Genomic DNA, 20,256 nt, shown 5'->3' with positions numbered 1-20,256 from the left:
CAATCTTATCTTGCATTCCTCAAATCAAATGATCGGGTCGGATATGAGACAGTCGAAAATGGGTAAATCAAAACTAATAACATATTGGACCATTCCATATTTAATACGCATAGAAAATAGGTTTATCGGTGGATAATATAGGTGGATAATATAAACACCTATATTATCCATGGTTTTTTGAATGTGATCACTTTTGGGAGAATTCTTAGTCTAACAAATTTGAGAAATTCCCGATTTGAGTCTTTAAAAATGTAAAAGTTAAACTCATTGGTTATGCATTTTTTAAGTGCATATATAAATCTTATTCATATTTGACCCATCTTGAAACAGTTCATTATGCATATTTTTTAGTGGATAATATGGATGGATAATTATTTTTTTAATCTTTTTACCAACACTAAATGTGAGCAACAAGGATTAATAAATTCTCGATAAAAATGGGGATATGAGAGAAATAGATGATGAAACAACATATTAAACTCAACGTTTGGTAGTACGGCTTGAGGTTATTTCAAGTTAGGTTTTGCTTTTTTTTTTTAGGGTTTCGCACTTAATGTCTCGTATACGCATTGGAGCCCGATTATATTCGGATTCGCGCCGCGCTACCTACCAAGAATTTTTCCATACTCAGGGCTCGAACCCGGGGCCTCTGGTTAAGGGAAGAACAATCTCATTTACTGCACCATATCGTTCGATGGAGCTTCAAATGCTACACGATGATATTATGCTAGTGTTTCAATCCTAGAATTTGAAACTTGAGATAGAGTGACTATTCTTTCCCAATAACGACTCATGGGTTCTTGAAAGGGTCATATCACATGACAAAAAACAAAAAAAAGGGTCATATCAAGGTCGCCCATTATTAATCAGCGAATAGGAATTTGGGGCTGAGTTTTTTGTATAGTTACTCCCACTCCCACCGACCCATTTCTCTGTACTCATTTCATTGGGTTGATCAGTTTTATTTTATCAAAGAAAGAAAAAAGTAAAGTTAGTGAGGCGTAGGTGGGCACATGGGGCAAAGTAATGATACCCAAACTCCTCCCTCCTATTGATAATGATTCTTGTGTCGGTTGCTTCGATTCGTCCCACATCGACAGCAGGTGAAAGGAAGCGGACAATAGGCTCATTATAAAAACGGAAGGAGGCATCATAAGAAAAGCATCTTTGCGCTTGGGGCAATGACGCAGCTAGTGAGGTACTAACCGAGGCGCGTCTATTGCTGGTTGAAAACTATTTCCAAACCCCCTCTTCGGCCTGGGTTCTGCCTTGGCCGTTGAGAATTTTTGAAAGGGCTTCCCTCTGGGTACAGCCCTACAATTCTAGTTCAAAATTTCTTTTTTAAGTTGGTAAACCAATGCTAATCACAGTGTTTACATCGCAAAATAATTAAGGTTTCAATTTTTATTTCACAATCATTTATTAGCTCATAAAATGCAACAAAAAAAAGGTCCTGGATCTTAAATAAATCTTAAAATCATTATTAAAGATTCTTGTGCATATACTACTCCCGTTAACTTTAATGTATGGTCTGTGTCAACACGGGCCCAATATTGTAAAAGTTACCATATGCCAACTGCTGGATAACACATGTAACATCAAGGCATAAAAACATTCAAATTGCCTTTCATCTAACTTTGAATGGATATTGTTCTCAAGAGGCCTTTATAAGCCTGAATCCTGAGACCTTGGCATCAAGCACTTCCACCAATATGTTGCTTCCTTTTATGTTACGACGCATCTCACTTAGTCTAATTCTTTCATGCGAAGTATTTTCCTGAAAATTAGACATTATCATGTCATCTTTTATTTATCATCCAAAAAAGCATTAAAAACTTATCTTTTAGCAGGGCCACTGAATTTCATCTATCATCATCTTCTGCCTCCAAGCTCTTCTTCCTCCTTAGAAGATGTATTCCTAAGAATGTCAAATTTAAGTAGTACGTACTAAATCGTAAGACTGTGGCTTGGTACCTATCGAATATAATATTGAAAAGGAAAACATTTGAAACATACTCATAAAGCAGAATTATTCTCTGAAGAGCACTATAACTTTATAAAAAATCAAATATGCAACCTGTTATATTTGTTACGCATACTTGGATGTATATTCATCCACAACATATATCTTTCTTTTCTAGGAACCTCTAATTATCTGCATGTAGGTAGAATGCTAATCTCGCTAACTGGAAAGATACACATGTTGAATGATCAATTTTCATCTATGTATGCTCATAAATATTGTTTCATAACTATGATGGAAAGAAATAAACTGAACAATAAAAACTCTTAGGAGCAAAATTGCAATGCCAAGTTGCTAGAAGTGACTCCACGTTATAGAATATAATGACCATGAATCTCAGGAATGTAGTGCTCTGAAGCTCTCTGGTGGAATCTTGCAAGATCTGCTTCTACTTTTCCCTTTTTAGATTGCAATTTAGCAAATGGTTTGCTCAACGCACACTTAAAGCTCAATAGAATTGCTCACAAAGTTTATAATCAACTGAAAGACTTTACACCTTTTTACATCAGCCATGAAATTGCAAACATAGAAAACCACCGAAGTTCAATACTAAGCATGCTTAGAGTTTAGAAACACAGTTTTACCACTGATTTTAACACATCCTTGCCATAAGATTGAAAAGTTAAAAATCATGTAGAGAACCCAAAAGAAAATAGGGCAGAAATTAAAAGAATAAAAAAAGGATTTGGAGAAAATCAGAAAAGAACCTACAACAATCACTGAACTTCAGAATCAAACCTAACAATGATGAAGAAAACCTAGAAGAAACCCAAAATGGAAAAAGAACGAAGGAAATGCAAAATTGATTGAAAGCATACCTGCAGCTAGATTTGTGAGCGAAGAGAATCAGGAAGAAGCTGTGAGAATCACTCTCAAAATTAAAGGATAACTTAATTATGTTGTCTGCTAAAAATACAAGTGGAGCCATCTATAACTTACGCGTAGAGTTTGTATAGACAAACCTAGACACGTACTATATGCATATTGTAAGAGTTGAGGCGAAATTACTAATATACCCTCGAGCTTTTTAAAAATGACATGAAACACACATGTTGAAACTCTTTCTCTTCTAGAGAAGAGAAATACATTATTTCTTTTAATGTTAATTAACAATATAATTGGTCATATTAAATTGAGTTTTGTTTTTTATACATATTAAGAAATTTAATTTTCAATTTTAATTAATAATAACATTGACCGTATTACCTTTTATTATCTTTTTAATTTGTTCATTAGAAATATTATACATATGCGTTATAACTCTTTATTTCAAGGCCAACTTTTATAAAATTAAAAGTTAATTTCTTTTTTTTGATATCTAAAAAAATCAAATATTATGAAATCACAAAAGAGAGCCAAAAATCAATTAAAACGGACAAGGAAAATAACTTTTTACCATCATTCTATAGGTTATCATCGCCAACAATACTATTTAATCACCATTAAAAAAATTATACGATATCATAAATATATTGTTCTCAAAAATCTAGTTTGTTCTAAAAAGTTTGTAACATACTTCATTTGATTTAATATTTTTATCTAATATTAGGTGAACATAATAATATTTATTAATTTTAATAAAAAGTATACATATTCAAATGCTAAAAAAACAAATAATGTTAGTTATCTAGGTTCTTATTTAAATGCACTATCTTAATAATTAGATATGTCGTCGATTTAAGAGATTAACAAGTATTTATTTTGTCATGAATTAAAAATCTTAACTTCACGATAATTCAAGATATAATTATCCCAAAAATTAAAATATAGCAACCCTTTAGAGTGACTAGCTGATGTCATTTTATTTTTAGGGCCTAAAATGGGAGAGGTCAACTTTGCTTAAAAATCAACTTCCCCTCCAACTTTGAATAATAGAGGCAAATAAAGTTGAATGTAAATGCAAAAAAAGGATAAAAGCGATTACTAAGAAGAACAATAATGTAATCCCATCCTTCTTATTTCCGAATAATCTAATCCCTTCTTTTGGTGAAATAAAAGTTTGATTACGGATTGTTCTCTCTCCTTCTCCCTCTCCTCTCTCCTCTCTCCCATGGCCGAGAGAACAATCCTTGCTTTCCCTTTCCTTCCAAACCCTAAATCTCCCTAATCTTTCTCTCACCTCCCAATAATCTGCAATCAAAATCTCTTATGTTCTCCCTTTTCTATAGATTTCTCTAGATTTACATACATATCTGTTATTTCTATCTATTTATTTCAACTGATATATTTACATATCCTCTCATTGGATGTTTCGGATCCGATTGATTTGGATGTTTGTTTATTTCGGGTCACCTAAATGATGATTCCGGATCCGAATTTGGTCTACTACGCTTGTGTTGCTAAAGGAACAATCATCCTTGCTGAAATCAATTCAAAAGATGCCGATCTTGGTTCGATTGCCTTAAAATGCCTTGAAAAGACTCCACCTTTACACACTTTTTTCACCCACACCGTCCGTAACAGGACGTACACGTTCTTAATCGAAAACGCATTTGTGTTTTTCGCCATTTTCGATGAAAAGATCGATAAATCTGATGGGTTAGCGTTTTTAAGCAGGGTTAAAGGTGCGTTTCGCGAAGTGATGGACCGATCATCTGGGAGGAAGAGATTGGATAAACTCCATTCGCATTGCTTTCAGGGTGAGCTGAACCCGGTTTTTCACCAGCTGTTGGTTTCGAGTATTGATGATGTGGATGAGGGTGAAGGTTCCCATTCGACCAGGAGTGAGCTGGAGGATCATGGGCGGAGCTCGAGTTTGGATTCTGTTAAAGGGAAGAAAATGGGGTCAATGCCGTTGCTTGCTGATGCTGCTAATAGTTTGAAACAGAAAAAGAAGAGGTTTTTCGGGCAGTTTAAGAAGAAGCATGAAGAGGTTAGTGAGAAGAATGTGAATGTGGATATTTGTGATGATCATGGGATCAAATTGAGCAGAGAATTTTCAGTTGTTATGCAAAAGAATGGTGGATTGGTTCATGGAGAAGTGGGGCATCAAAAGGCCAAGAAAGTGTGGAAGAAGCAAGTTTGGGTGGTCTTATCGTTGGATTTAATCGTCTGCACCATTTTGTTCATAGTTTGGTTGTGTGTTTGCAGGGGCTTCAAATGCATTGATGGTTGATTGATACTGCTACTTATGTTACTGTGTTTTTTCATCTATCGTTGCGATAGATGTTTCCACTGAGTTGGAGGATTAAATGCTTCGCATGTTCGCCAATGTCACACTTGAGCTACTTCTGTCAAATTTGAAGTCTATTTTCTCAGTACGGAGCTGATTTGATATCTTTCTCAAACGACTTTTACTTATGTTGATGTTTTTAAGTTGTGCATATCTATATATATGTGTGGATATTATGACATATGCAAACTTTTCTTTTAAGATATTTGTGTTATCTTGGAGAAAGAACCATTATAAATTGTATGATACTTGCTGGTAAGGAAGGAGAAGACATTCTTTCCGTGTAGTATATGTTTTAATTTTAATCTGTATCAAGATGACGACAACCAGGATTTGAACTACCGAGCTTACTGTTGTCTTTGAAGTCTTCCTTTTTATTGGTGTGATTGTTCTCTTTTTTTTTTCCGTGTCAAATGAAGTACAGTTTCTATAGTGATTGACAATATCTATCTGGGGGATAATGATTATGCTTCTGAACCTTGTAAAATTTCCTACGAAGTAACCTATAGTTGACTTATCCCTTTTATTATGTTACATCAAAGGGAAACAAAGTGTAAGTGAATTCGGAACAAGAGAAGCTTGCATGATCTAGGCACTTCTCTGATTGTGAGGCTGCTCTGGTTTCTTTTTTTTTTTTTTTTGCTTGTAGTTCTTTCGCTTGCAGACAATAGTAGGGACGAGATGTGATATATTAGCGTTTTATGGTGTTTCTAGCTTCTACATACAATTCGCTTCAGCTTTTTTGAAGTTCTGAGTGAAGAGGCAATTAGTCGCTTGATGGTATGTACAAATTTTTAGGAGATGTTAGCTCTCTGCTATTTGAATCTACTATCCCTTTGTTTGAATAAAAAGTTGCAAACTAATTATGCATTAAAAAGTAGTCTCTTAAACAATACTGAGGGTACAATGGAAAATTAGCATCTGATACAATGGTTAGCTTCTACTTGTGGGCCTTAGTGAGTTAACACTTTTCAACGGGAGTGGATGGAACTGGAACCACCAGTAAGAGCTTTGAAAACATGTACAGGCTACAGCACATCACAGTTTGCTGTAGGATAGTGGCGCTTCTCCTTGGTGGCTGATGATGTAAGTGATTCCAGATTGTTATTTACTCGATTTCTCTGCTTTGTGGCATCAGCTAGTAGCTACTGCCATGCTGGAGAGATCACTTTCTGGTATCGTACAGCTTATTTTAGGGATGAATTACCTTTCTATACTATGAACATTGGTTAGATTACATGGATTAGTATTTAAAAATGCAAAGGTTGCAAAATGATGATACTTCTCATCAGGGTTTCTTTGGCTTGCTCTGTTGGCTTCAAGTTTCTCAAAGCTATGGTTATATATTTCTGATACATGCTCTAGATAATACTCTAATGTGTGTACACACACACACATATGTAAGTGGCTATTTGTTAGTGGATGCTTAATGACCTTAAGGTGAATATATTTGTGAATTCTTTCCGGTACTACTAGGAATATTCTTGTATTTTCTTATTCATGGTTCTTTATTATTACATGATGTGTCATTCGCGTTCGGTACCATAGTACATTGTTGTTACTATTGTTTGTTGCTTGGTTGCTTGGTTGCTTTACTTCCACTGTTCCTTGAGCCGAGGGTCTATCGGAAACCTCTCTATTTTTATAAGGTAGGGGTAAGGTCCGCGTATATATTACCCTCTCCAGACCACTTATGGGATTGCATTGGTTTTTTTTTTTTTTTGGTTATTATTTGTGAATTCTTTCTTTTGGAGTACTGAAAGAAGATTGTACCACTATTGCTAAACTACACTGCCCATTTTCTTGCCTGCAGCCCTGCACAACCCTTTTACACGAAAAAAGCACAATTTTGTATGAATACAATGTGAAATTCGCTGGTCTGGGCTAGGACGGGTTAGATCTAAAGGTTTATATTTCTGTGAATAGAGTGAGCATGTATTGCATAATCAAGGCCATTGTTCCTTAATGTTGAGCTTATTAGATGGCATCAGCAGTTATATTATGGATTGCCATATTGAGCTTTCTACCTTGGGCCATCAACATCATACGCCCTACTGAAATAGATTTCACGGTAAACCAGCTTATATCATATCTATTAGGGTATCGTCTGTGCTTTAATGGCCGATAAAGATGAATTTGCCGGGTCCAACCTTCACCAGCCATATTTCTGTTTACTTGATATCCTCTTCCCCAAGCTAAGTATTGTTTGTTTCCCTTGATCTCCTTTTCAGATATCTCTTTCCTTTCTCTTCTTTCTATTCTCCACTTCACCATTTGCCACTGTGTTCCTTTGTTCTTCTCATTTTTCTTAGAGTTATTAGACCTTGGAGGTTATTTCTGTTAAACTCTGAACTGTGTGAATACTATTTAGGATTAAATTAGTGGGCACTTGAAAGTTTGACAAATGGAGAATTGTGCAATTGAGTTATATCTGAAGGGAGAAAAGTAAAACAGTAAAGGAAATTAGATACACTGAGCTTCAGTATCAGGAAGTGTACATTTGCTGAATGGTGGAAACGACAAGGTCTAATGGAACCTCCTACTTTTAGCATATCCGTCAAAAGAGCTGCAGGAAGTAGAGGGACTAGATGTTCTAGCATGTTTGGCCGTGCTTTTAGAATTTGCTTCTTATGAAAAGTGTTTTTCAAGAAATTACTTTTGAATAACAATTAATGTTTAGCCAAATTTTTAAAAAGTAATTTTAAGTATATTTTCTTCAAAAGTAGTTTTCAAAAAAATATTTTTGGAGAGAAATTACTTTTTATGCTTTTTAAAAACTGCTTTTGCTTTTACACAGAAATATTTTTTTTCCTAAGGTTGGTCAGACATTTACCTTCCAGAAAAAAATACATTTGACAAAAAAAAGCATTTTCAAAACAAGTGCAAGTTGCTTATGTGGATAAGTGCAAGACATTAAGTGCAAGTTGTCGTGCCTACGTGGATTGGTCATTTCTAAATTTTTGGTTGATAAAGTACAAACAACTGAGATGTACTTGGGTTATTCCATTGAGTACTAGCTATTTTCCTCTAGTATAGGTAGTTTGGTAATTTTGTCCACCAAAATTCAAAAGAAATCAACTACTAATAAGTACATATTTTTTGTCTTTACAACTCATTTCATTGATCATTAGATCACAAGTTTAGCCTTCTACTTTTTCCGATGCTACCCGTATTTTATAAATACTAATTAATCTCTAAATAATATCCATGAAAATAGCCATATGTGCACCTGCACCTTAAAATTTGGGATTTTTACCTATCTATACCATATATCAAACCTTATTACAAAAAATGTTCATAATTTGTTATTTACCCGTGTAGTCCACACTTTTACTACAAATTATATACCAATCCAAAAATAGGTAGATTTTGCCATAAAAAAAGCCCTAAAATGAAGGCACCATATCTGTTGTGATTCTGTCAATAATTTTATTCGAATTTTGAAACGGAAGGAGATCTCATTGCTGCGTAATTCTCTTCTTCCTCAACAGAAAGAAATCTCTCTTCTCTCACTCAACTACAATTCTCAAAAAACGCAAGCTACTGAAGCTCCAGTAATCAAATTGCTTTTACTAATTCTACAACGCAATACAAATTGTAGAATACAAAATTGCTCTTCGTCGATATCAATACTCAAATTGTCGAAACTATATCTGTTCTTCGTCTTTTTTCCTATCAACTACACGAAATCATGTCAAAAATCCCAATAATGCTGAAATCGAATGGTAATTGGGATAACTATGACAGATTTAGAGATTTTGAAGTTGATGCCATTGTGGTAGATGATAATGCAAGCTACGGAATTCTCAGTTCTACAATTGCAGAACAATTATTGATTGATACATCAGATAAAATTATAGAAATCAAATACATTGTGAATGAGAATTGTCCTCCAATGGAAATTAGGAATGATATGGGGGTTCGTGTGTACATGGAAACCAAAAAAGAGAATAAAAACTTAGGTTCGTATCCTTTATGTATAAGCGTAAGAGATTTCAATATGGAATTGACAATCAACAATGAAAGCACCAGTGCAGGTATGTTTGATTCGACATTGCAGAGAGTTATGGTGTTACTATGTTATCTACAATATTACTACAATTACCTACAATTAAACTACAAAGCTCACATAGTACTGAAAAGAATAAAGCAATGTTGCTTTCAAAATTATCTACATAGAAACTACATTTATGAATTTATTGTCTGCAGGTTCGTCTGGATCCCTAAACTTACTTGAATTTCCATCCTCACCAGTTATAGAGGAATATCAAAGTGAAATAATAACTGAATCTACGCAAACATATATTGAAGAAGGACAAGTTTATCAGGACAAACAAACAGTAGCTGCTGCAATGAAGAATTATTCAGTGATGCACAAGTTCCAGTTCAGAGTAAAAAGATCTAGTCATAGAAGGTATGTAGTTATTTGTGGATAATATATCAGCAAAATCAGTGTATGATTGAAGATAGGTGGGTTTTATAAATTGTAGTTAAATTGTAGTCAGTTTGTAGTTAATTGTAGTTTTTCATAAATTTGTGTAAATATTGTATTTCTTTTGTAGCTACTGGCTTATATGTGTTGCTGAAAGCTGTAAATGGCATTTCAAGGCAACGTCAATTAATGATTCGGCAATGTTCAAGATAAGAAGTTTCAGCCGACAACACACATGCTGCCTAATGGACGAAACATTCATACAGCGCAAACGTACTGCAACAGTACTTGGTAGCATGGTCGTTCCAAAGTATTGTGATCCTAAGACTGTTTACACACCAAAGGACATACAAACTGACATGTTATCCGAAAATGGACTTGACCTAAGCTACATGCAAGCATGGAGAGCAAAGGAAAAAGCTTTACAGTTTTTGAGAGGGAATCCGTGTAACTCCTACAACAAATTACCCAAATATTTTTATATTCTTGAGAAGAATTATCCTGGTTCTGTTGTTAAATTGAAGAAGGCAGCAGATGATTGCTTCTTATACGCATTTGTTGCTCTTTGTACATCAATAAATGGTTGGCAACATTGTAGGCCGGTAGTAGTGGTTGATGGGACATTCTTAAAGTCAGCCTACAGGGGGATTATGCTGACAGCAAGCACCATGGATGCAGCAGGTAAATAATGGAATAATTTTGTACTTATTTTGTAGACAGTCTTTAAAATGCAGTTAAATTGTAGTTATGTTGTAGTTATTTTGTAGTTATATAAAAGAATGTAGTTAACTTGTCTATATTCTCAATATATATTGTAGTTGTTATTTAATCATATTTTATGTCTAAAAAATGTAGGTACTATTTTGCCCTTGGCATATGCTGTGGTTGATTCTGAAAACGACGCGTCTTGGAAGTGGTTCTTTGAGCAATTCAAGGAGGCATATGGTGAAAGACCTTCAATGTGTGTTGTTTCAGATAGGCATGAGAGTATACTGAAGGCAACATCAGTTGTCTATCCGGGCATGGCATACTACTCTTGCATGTGGCATATATGGACAAATATAAGGTCAAAATTCAAGAAGGGACATCTACAATTACATGAATTGTACTTTGCTACAGCACGGTCATACACTCTGGATGAATTTAATGAAAGGATGTTGAAGATTGAAGAGGTAGACCCGCGTGTAAAGTCTTACCTATATGATATTGGCTATCATAGATGGTCAAGAGTACATGCAACGGTGAATAGAACTTTTACTATGACGTCAAATATTGCCGAGTCATTGAATGCTGTAACAAAAGATGCAAGAGAGCTGCCAATATTTGATCTATTTGAGTATATGAGGACTCTTCTTGAACGTTAGACAAAAGAAAAGTTATCGAAGGCAAAGGGTACTTTCAGATACCTTGGTCACAAATACAACAAAGAATTGGAAGACAACAATACATTATCTCAGAAACTAAGGGTAAGATATTTTTTTTGGTGCAGGAGAAAAAAAAAGTACTAGCTGCAGTGTTTCCAGATTGTAGTTAAACTGTAGTCAAATTGTCGGTAATAATAGTTTGTAGATGAGCTGTAATATATTTATTGCTGATTTGTAGGTAAATTGTTGATAATCCATTTTAATGATTGATGTATTATTATTTGTGTTTGGTCTTCAATTGTAGGTGAGGGCTTCAACAGATCATATACATACTGTGTTAGATGGTGTGAAGCGGTACATTGTGTGTCTAGAAAACAAGAAATGTAGCTGTGGACAATTCCAACTTGATGAACTTCCATGTGCGCATGCTTTGGCAGCATTAAGGCATAGGAATGAAACATACGAAAACTATTGCTCTCCATATTACACAAGGAAGAGCCTTCTACTTACCTATGAAATGCCAGTAAATCCTCTTCCTAATGAAGGCAAATGGGATGTGCCACAACATATTTTGGATGAGGTAGTAAAGCCACCGGCGGGAGATAAAAGGCAGCCAGGGAGACCTCACAAGGAAAGATATAAAACATTTGATGAAATAAAGTCAAAGAAATACAAGGTGTCATGTGGCAATTGTGGAGGTGAAGGGCATAACAAAAGAACTTGCAAGAATGCGCCGAAAAAGAAATGAATATCATGTAGTTAGAATAGTTATTCAAAATAAATGTTAGTGAGCTCAAATTATCGGATTTTCTTGTGTAATTGTTTAAGTTTTTGAAGATGAATAAGAAGTATAAACATCAATTTGTGTATCTGCACTATTTATGTTTTTATGTATTCTGTAAAGCATCTAAAGCTGTCTTTTTTTATAGAATAGTTAAACTTTAATATTTACTGTATACAAAAAAACTGATATTAATAAAGAATGCATTCAACGTAAATTGTATCCAGATTGTAGTGAATATGTAGTTTAACTGTGTTAGAACTGTAGTCCTGTTATTCATATGTAGAGGAGTTGTAGTTAAAATGTAGTTTAACGTAGTTTAAATGTAGATAAATTGAATTTTTTTGATAAACCTTGTTGATAAAAGATGGCTAAATTATTTATATGATTCCTGTATTTATTTTATCTTTATGCTGTGTAACAAATGACAGTTATATACAGATATTACTTGGCACTTGAAGGTATTTATAAAAATAACTTGAAGATTAAAGTCAAATTGTAAGACAAAGTTGTTGCTGTAAAAATGTAATCAGAGTACTCGAGTATAATGTAATCAACAAAAAGTGTTGTAGAAAACCAAAACAACATATTTCCTACATTGTTTTCCAATTCAACTACCAAATTTCACAGACCAAACTAGGAACACAATAGTCTATTTCTTCTTTCGTTGCACTCTAGTCCTCTCGTTTTTTGTCGGAGCACCCTTCCTCCTTGCTAGCCTGCCAGTAACCTTACTCTCACTGATTGACCCATCTTCTTACTTTTTTGTTGCATAGTCCCATAGTAGAGCTCTATAGCGTCTACGGTGTTGGTCAATATCAGAAAGATCTTCCTTTGGGATTGCCAAATCTCCAAAGCTAACATACTCCGCAAAGGCAGCCACAAATATACCACAATCGCTGCATAAGATGAGAATTTTTCATTATATAACAAATGATTAAAATAAAATAATTAAACATATAGAAAGGGAGATTATTTTTTTTACACTGAGCCTTCCTTTTGTTGTGGAATCTCAGCAACCATCCATTGTATGTCGAGAGGGTCCGTAACTGGTTTCTCGATGTATGCCTTTGTGGTTTTGAAGTCAATGTCTTTACGTTTACCATAGAAACCAGTGCATGACAAATACAGAGGGATAATGATTGAAAACTTGTCAACCAATGTCTCAACTGTTTTATGACGGTTTGCTCTCACCATGAAATCATAAACATAAAGTTGTCTGCCCTTTATGTCAAAAACTAGCAACAACCAATGGAAGTTCTCTACAAGGTTCACAGGCATGAGCACATAGTCAACAAGATCCCAGGCAACATTAGCAAGAATTATGTACCTGAGAATATATTCTCCAACATCATCCTCGGGTTTAACAACCGAATACCTTTGTTCCGGTGGAGAACTTATGAACTTGTCATAGATTCTTTCAATCTTTGTCTTGAACAAGCAATCGGTGGTTGTGAACCTAGTATTATTGTTGGGGCCATATTTGCCTCTTTTTCGTAGATAATACATAATAACATCAATGTGCTGCCAAAATAGAATAAACATATACAATAAGCTACGGTGTAACCACACTTGTCTACAAAACAGCTACAGATTAACTACAATTTGAATTTATTAAAAACTCTAACAGATTGCTGCAAATTAGCTACACTGTAACTACAGAAATATAACAGTTAGTCCAAGTACCTCACAAAATGTAATTTAATTGTAGTTTGTATGAACCATAGTGAACAAGTACTATATGTACAATTGACCCATCAGACTACAAAACAACTACACATTAACTATATTTATGCACTGTCTACATTTATTCACTATACAGAGGAACAAATGAAACATACCACCTAACTTAAGGTCCCAATAATCAGCAAGTTCAACCTACAGTTAATATTAATAGGCACAATCACAAGCTCTACAATATTACTACAAGGTAACTACAGTTGTGGTACACAGAGATTCCAAGTCAGTCAAAAGTACCAAAATTCCAGTTTGTACATACAATCATCATCACATATGATACATAAGGTCCATAAAAAGCAAAATTTCACAGCTGAGACATAAATATAGTAACATATATATGTTGTCTACAATATTACTACGATTACACATCATAGCTGAAAAATAAACTACAATTACACTACACAGCTGAAGACAAAACAGATATTGTGAATGATTCTGTTCTTTATACTTACTGTGTTATTGATGACTTGTCCGGGGTGAGCAATGGCATAAAACCAGTCCTTCTTATCAATCTTTTCACAACCAAAATCCAACCAAGGCTTGATTTGGTTATCCTTCTTGGAAAAGTAATCTTTCCTCCTGTAATAACAAAAAATATCAAATACAAAAAATTGACAAAATGAATTACAACTTTAAAGTATAAAAATGGTGAACAGACAGTGTAAAATGAAGCATTCATACCTCCTAGATACTTTATCACTACGAATGTATAACCAGTTGGTGAACCTTTCTGTCAATTCAGGATCTACATTTTCACCTATGACACTTGTGAAGGGGTGCTTGAGGTAAAATAATTTAGGTCCAACAGATGTGCTGCCTCCAGAACTATACAAAGATGTGAAAGGTGATCGTGCATGTTTTCCCGGTTGCCTGGTTCTACCGGGATGAACAGGGGTTGATTCATCTGGTATGGGCTCGCCATACATGACCAACTGTGATAAGTTTTCTGGCAGCTCAAAGTCATCCAATGTCAAACCTTTGTTGTCAATGCCTTCAGGAACAACTTCAGGAATAACTTTTTTATCAATGCCTTCAGGAACAACTTCAGTCACAGTCACACCGTGAATTGACGACTGTGGAACTTCACCTTCTGTAGATAAGTGTAGATCTATGTAGTTATGAACAGTATTATGGAGTTATAGAGAATATAGAGAATATATTACCTGCTTTTTGTGCCTCAGCTACTTCATCAATTACTGGTTCTTCCTCAATATTTCCTTGTAGATGTTCTGGTGAAACTTCAGCTTGAATGAATAATTGGAAATGAGAATTGTACATATATGTAGGAATATGTAGTTAAGGTGTAAATTATTAAAATTTTGCATAAAAACCTTATTGTAATGAAGGAATGGTTCTGTACCTGCTTTATATGCCTCAACTGCTTCTTGGAAGTCAGGATATAAGTCAACATGTGGTTAAAAATGTTCTGGAGAAATTGTAGCTGCAACACATAGTGAAAAAGTGATTAGTATAATTAAATAATGTTGTCTTGAAATTTGTAGATATGTATGTAGGAATTTTGTAGATACCTGTATTGCTTATGCTTCCATGCAGTTGGTCACCAACATTGAACTGGAATTGCTGGTTGTTCTCTCCTTGATGTTGGTAATTATTTTTGGTTGAACTACCAGCAAACTACAATTTTGGGGAATATTTGAGACTACTTTATTCATATGTCTTAATTAGTCTTAGTACAAAATTATATGTAAATTCTTACCTTTGACTCGTCCAAATCAAACCTCCTGTTTATCACATTCATAACACTCTTCAAAGATTGATCTATGAACTCTCGAAGGCTTGAGATTTCCTCAAAAACAGCCTTCCTAAAAGCATCTAACTTTCCATCAACCTAAAATTTAAATATATAATTAGTTGGTAATCTTATTCTAATTGCTACAGTTACACTACAATTCAACAAACTATAATTGTTATACATTTATACCACAAATTAACTACAATGTATAACATACTATAATTGTTATGTAATGAAGTCAAAATGTAGCAAATTATGTCAATATATTGTAGTTATTCATAATACCTGCACAATCCCCTTTTCCAACTTCCTGAGCTTGCTACTGACAGATTCAATGTCCTCTTGACAATCTGTATCTTTGGGTTCAAATGATGGAGAAGCAGCAGTTGGAACATGTGATGGTTGAGCACCATGTTCATCTTCATATTGAATCTTGTCTGGCAGATTAAGCACTCCAAGCTCTTCTCCAGATTCAATCATGTTTGTGAACTGAATGATGGAAATAACAGTTAATTCAAGTGACAATAAAAATGTAGATTCAATGTAGTTATTATGAATGTAATTGTAGCATCATACAAAAGTGGAAAAAAAATACCTTGAGCCACTCAGGCTTGATCATCTTCTCTTCAGTTGCAGTTAACCAAATCTGCCCCTTTGTAGCTGACCATCTTAAAATGCGAGTTATAGATTCAGAACATCTCGTAGCAAGCTCGGTGCTGACGGACGACCAACACTTATATAGCCACACTTGCAAGGCTAATGAGCATCCCCGTATCAGATAAGAATGTACATGGGGATTAAGACGATGTCGTACAGATTCAATAACCTGCTTGAAGGATTTGATACCCCATGGGTATGACTCAAAATTACCAGACTCTATTAGAAAGAACATAAACTTGTCTATGAAAGTCACATGGTCTTTATCAGAAGGACAAACAAAAAATTCCAACATATAAATAATGCACAACTTCACCGCATCCACATCGTTTGCCCATGCTTTATTAGTCACTACATTTTTCAAATGCCATTTCTCAACCTTTTCTTTGTTCGAAAAATATGTATTCATTAAAGGGCTAACATAGGTGGAAGTGTAACCATAATTTGAAAACTTATTCACACAATTAAGACCAGTTATCAACCCAAATTCTCTCAAGGAAAAATTCAATTTTTCACCCTTAAATAGTACTGAAAAATATGAGTCAGTAGACTTTGTCAATTCATACTTCATCAGAAGATGAAGTGATTGGTTTTGCATACAGATTGTGGGGAGACCTAATAAGTAAACAAAATAAGTTTTTTTGAAAACACTTAAAGCATTTGGAGAGAGTAAAGCTTGTATTTGGCTAGGTATGCTAGGATCACACAAACTGTGGAATCTAAGCACACCATAATCAATATTTTGTTGTGCAAAGTAAGGGCCATTCTGTAGAAAATATAAAATTAATGAACATTAGTAGTTTGCATAAAAAGGAAGCAGTAATCTACATATAACTACATGACAAATACAAAATATAACTAGAAGAAGAACAGCCTACCCACACCTATAACTACAAAACAATAACAGAAGAACAATACCCATGTAAACATTACCTACAGGATGTAACAGTTACTTCAAGTATCTCACATAAATGTAGATTAACTGTAGTTAGAATGAAGTTAAATATATGAGCTATACAGGCTACAATAAAAAATATCATATCTACAATTTAACCATCAGACTACACATCAACTACAAACTAACTACATTTATACACTGTCTAAGAGTCACAGTTCCAATTAACCTACAAAATTGAGACAAAGAATCTACAAAATTAGGACAACACCACATTTTACCAAAATACACTTGAACAATCAAAGAAGAACAATGCACGTGTAAACATTATCTACAGAATGTAACAGTTACTTCAAGTAACTCACAAAATGTAGATTAATTGTATTTAGAATGAAGTTAAATGTAGCAGCAATACAGGTTGCAATGAAAAATACCATCTCTACAATTTAACGATCAGACTACAAATCAACTACAAACTAACTACAGTTATAGACTGTCTAATAATCACAGTTCCATTAAACCTACAAAATTGCGACAAATAATCTACAAAATTAGGACAATACCACATTTGGCCAAAAAACACTTGAACACTAAATTAACACTTGAACAACAGATTTTTACAACCAAAATCAAACTACAAAACAGTGAGGAAAAATAAATAGTGTTTACCTTTATTGAAATTTTTTGGTGAACCAATTTTGGTACTTTTTTTGAGGGTTTCTTCTTTTTTGGTTTTGATGAAGTAGGAGAGACCTTGGGTTTTTTCACAGATGGAACTTTGGGGGAATCATCTACAAAATCGTCATCTACACTCAACTCTTTCCCCTTGCGTTTGAGTTGTTTCTCGACTAGTTTATCACCTGCACCAGCATCAACATCGTGCAAATGCTTGCTTCTCATTTTCGCACGAATTTGTCTAGGAGATGAAATACCAGTAGTTTGTTCACTTGCATGCGTCGATTGTGGGTTTTTGGGTGGTGATTTTGGTGTTAAAACACCCAAATCAAAGGTTGGAATATCAGCTAATATAGCTTTTGATGATTTTTTTGGGGAGTGTTGGTTTTTTTCATGATTTAGGAGTTGAAGACAAAGATGGAAGTGAATTCAAATCGTGGGGGATACAACTGAAGGTAATTAAGTGGAGAAGAAAGTGATGGTAATTGTGGGTGAGAAGAGATTGTACGAGAATGAAGGAAAAACTGAAGGTAAATCGTGGGGGTGGGGGGGGGAAAAACTGAAGGTAAATCGTGGGGGGGGGGGAGGAGAGAGAGGCGGGTAAACGAAATAACGTGAAAATACGGTCCTAAAATCACGCCTACAATAAATGAAAATCAAATATATCCTAATCATCTTCAACACTTATGCTTTTTTAAAGGGGAAAATTTCATATTAAAATAACTGGACTGCTTGCTTTTCAACTTTATAGCTCATATTTCAATTTATAATTGAGTAGCCTAAAAATAAGAGGCCCATATCCAAAAAAAGGGGCGTTATTTTCGTTTTTTGGGAGTCAGAAGCGGGATTTTGTATCTTTCAGCGGGATTTTCTCTCATTCTTTCCATTCTTCTTCCCCAAATCTACAAAAATGAGATCTTGCGGTCAATGCAGCTCCAAAAATCATAGAAATTCTTCTTCATCTCGAATTAATAGCAAATCAAACACGAAAAGTGAATTTTTTTTTGCTGCAAATCAACGCAATTTTCATTTTTGCAGCAATTTTGATTTCAACTTTTTGTTCGATGGAGCTTTTTCCAGTTTACGTTCTTCATAGTGGTGAATGGGAAGAAAACAAGTTTATCAATTTCATTAGCGATTGTGTAATAATCGAGTCGACATTCAACTACAACAAATTAGTTGCAGCTATTTTGGAACAGGTTAGGATCGATAGTGAGTTAAACACAATAGAGATTAACTTTCTCCCAAATGATGGTTTCCCACCGATCCTGATTTACAACGATACAGGTGTTAAGGTGTATATCGAATTAAAGAAGAAAAACTTGAATTTCACTGAATATCCCTTGTTTGTGACAGTGAAAGAGATTTATGATAATCGTTTGGTTGCTACAAGTTCCAGTTGTTTAGTTGCTACAAGTTCCAATTCTATATATGTATCCACAATTGATAGCACCGAGATTATGCCTGATATCGAATTCATTGAAAACACGAAATTTAGTGAAAATACGGGTATAATAGATAATATGTTGAACGAATTTGTTGAGGAGGATCAAGTTTATAAAGATAAAGAGACAGTTATGAATGTGATGAAGAACTTGGCTGTACGCGAGAGGTTCCAATTCAAGGTGAAGAGATCAAGCGCAACAAGGTATGGCAATAGTTGTATATTATGTTATATATATGTATAAATATGTATAAATATGTATAAAGTAGTATATATTTGTATATAGGTATTAAAATTAGTATATATCTAGTTATGTTTTTGTATACAAGTGTATTTAGAAGTTGAATGATCTTTAATCCTAGGTATCACCTTATATGTGTGGATGACAATTGTGCTTGGAGTTTCAAATCTTCTGTCATTTTCAAGGCAAACATATTCAAAGTGAGAAGTTACAATAATAATCACACATGTGGCTATGGTGAAAGATACTTAACACAATGTCAAGCTACTTCGGGTGTAATTGCTAGTATAGTCAAGGACAAGTATGTTAATCCAAAAATAGTTTACACCGCAAATGAAATAATAGAGGACATACAAAAGCAACACGAGATTGAAGTGAGCTACATGAAAGCATGGAGAGCTAAAGAGATAGCAATGGCAATGATAAGAGGAAGTCCGAGTGATTCATATAAGGAGTTGCCGAAGTATTTTTTATATATTGGAGCATACAAATCCAGGAACGGTTATAAAGTTGCACAAATCAGAAGATGGATGCTTTCCTTGTTTCTGCAGTTTGTATAATATTGTAGTTTCATGTATAAAAGTGTATAAGATTTCACAATTGCTGTTTTTATAAAATTTGCAGTTGGTATAAAGTTGTATAATTGTGTATAACTGTGTATAAGATTTGTATAATTGTCTGAATCCTAATACCTATTTTGTATAAACATGAAAAATCCTTCCACTTGCATATGCAATTGTAGATTCAGAGAATAACAAATCTTGGGAGTGGTTCTTTGTCCAGATAAATGATACTTTTGGTGTTAGGGAAGGGATGTGTATAGTTTCAGATAGAAACGAAAGCATCTTCAATGCCACAAAAGCTGTGTACCCAGAAGTACCACATTGTATTTGTATGTTTCACTTGTGGCAGAATGTAAAGCGCACATTCAAGAAACATCACAAACAATTGAAGGATATATTCTTTGCTTTGGCTAGAGCTTACACGATAAAGAATTTGAGTACCATATGATAGATATGTGCAAAATTGATCCGAGGTGCAACCTTACTTGTTAGAAATTGCCTACGAAAGATAGTCTA

At 34.3% G+C, this 20,256-nt stretch overlaps 3 protein-coding genes, 1 long non-coding RNA gene and 1 other non-coding gene across 5 annotated transcripts; 3 read left to right on the top strand and 2 right to left on the bottom strand.

Moving 5' to 3' along the window:
- The first annotated feature begins 1,163 nt into the window (after nt 1-1,163).
- Nucleotides 1,164-1,314, top strand: LOC142182450 (U4 spliceosomal RNA). Its single transcript, XR_012711271.1, has one exon. It is a non-coding gene; the product is annotated as a U4 spliceosomal RNA (small nuclear RNA).
- A 121-nt stretch (nt 1,315-1,435) lies between these two features.
- LOC107826160 (uncharacterized) lies at nt 1,436-3,100 on the bottom strand. Its single transcript, XR_001657213.2, has 2 exons — nt 2,842-3,100; nt 1,436-1,918 (listed from the first exon to the last, which is right to left on the bottom strand). It is a non-coding gene; the product is annotated as an uncharacterized LOC107826160 (long non-coding RNA).
- An 838-nt stretch (nt 3,101-3,938) lies between these two features.
- Nucleotides 3,939-5,536, top strand: LOC107826159 (phytolongin Phyl2.2-like). The gene has a single exon (XM_016653116.2). It carries the CDS (start codon nt 4,320-4,322, stop codon nt 5,136-5,138), a length of 819 nt encoding a protein of 272 aa, XP_016508602.1. The 5' UTR covers nt 3,939-4,319; the 3' UTR covers nt 5,139-5,536.
- Nucleotides 5,537-8,886: 3,350 nt separating this feature from the next.
- LOC142182095 (uncharacterized) lies at nt 8,887-11,739 on the top strand. The gene is made up of 6 exons (XM_075256019.1): nt 8,887-9,232; nt 9,405-9,609; nt 9,758-10,308; nt 10,483-10,919; nt 10,992-11,093; nt 11,296-11,739. Exons 1-6 carry the CDS (start codon nt 8,887-8,889, stop codon nt 11,737-11,739), a joined length of 2,085 nt encoding a protein of 694 aa, XP_075112120.1.
- Nucleotides 11,740-12,529: 790 nt separating this feature from the next.
- Nucleotides 12,530-17,717, bottom strand: LOC142182094 (uncharacterized). Its single transcript, XM_075256018.1, has 12 exons — nt 17,571-17,717; nt 15,861-16,688; nt 15,551-15,754; nt 15,230-15,361; nt 15,042-15,147; nt 14,676-14,756; nt 14,194-14,620; nt 13,965-14,091; nt 13,571-13,650; nt 13,401-13,428; nt 12,758-13,296; nt 12,530-12,671 (listed from the first exon to the last, which is right to left on the bottom strand). The coding sequence occupies exons 1-12, from the start codon at nt 17,715-17,717 to the stop codon at nt 12,530-12,532; spliced, it is 2,841 nt and encodes a 946-aa protein (XP_075112119.1).
- Nucleotides 17,718-20,256: the final 2,539 nt, after the last annotated feature.

Source organism: Nicotiana tabacum, chromosome 6 (genome assembly GCF_000715075.1).
Source record: "Nicotiana tabacum cultivar K326 chromosome 6, ASM71507v2, whole genome shotgun sequence".
Classification (NCBI taxonomy): domain Eukaryota; kingdom Viridiplantae; phylum Streptophyta; class Magnoliopsida; order Solanales; family Solanaceae; genus Nicotiana; species Nicotiana tabacum.
The sequence above is the reverse complement of the archived record's forward strand: the minus strand, read 5'-3'. Positions and strand labels throughout refer to the sequence as shown.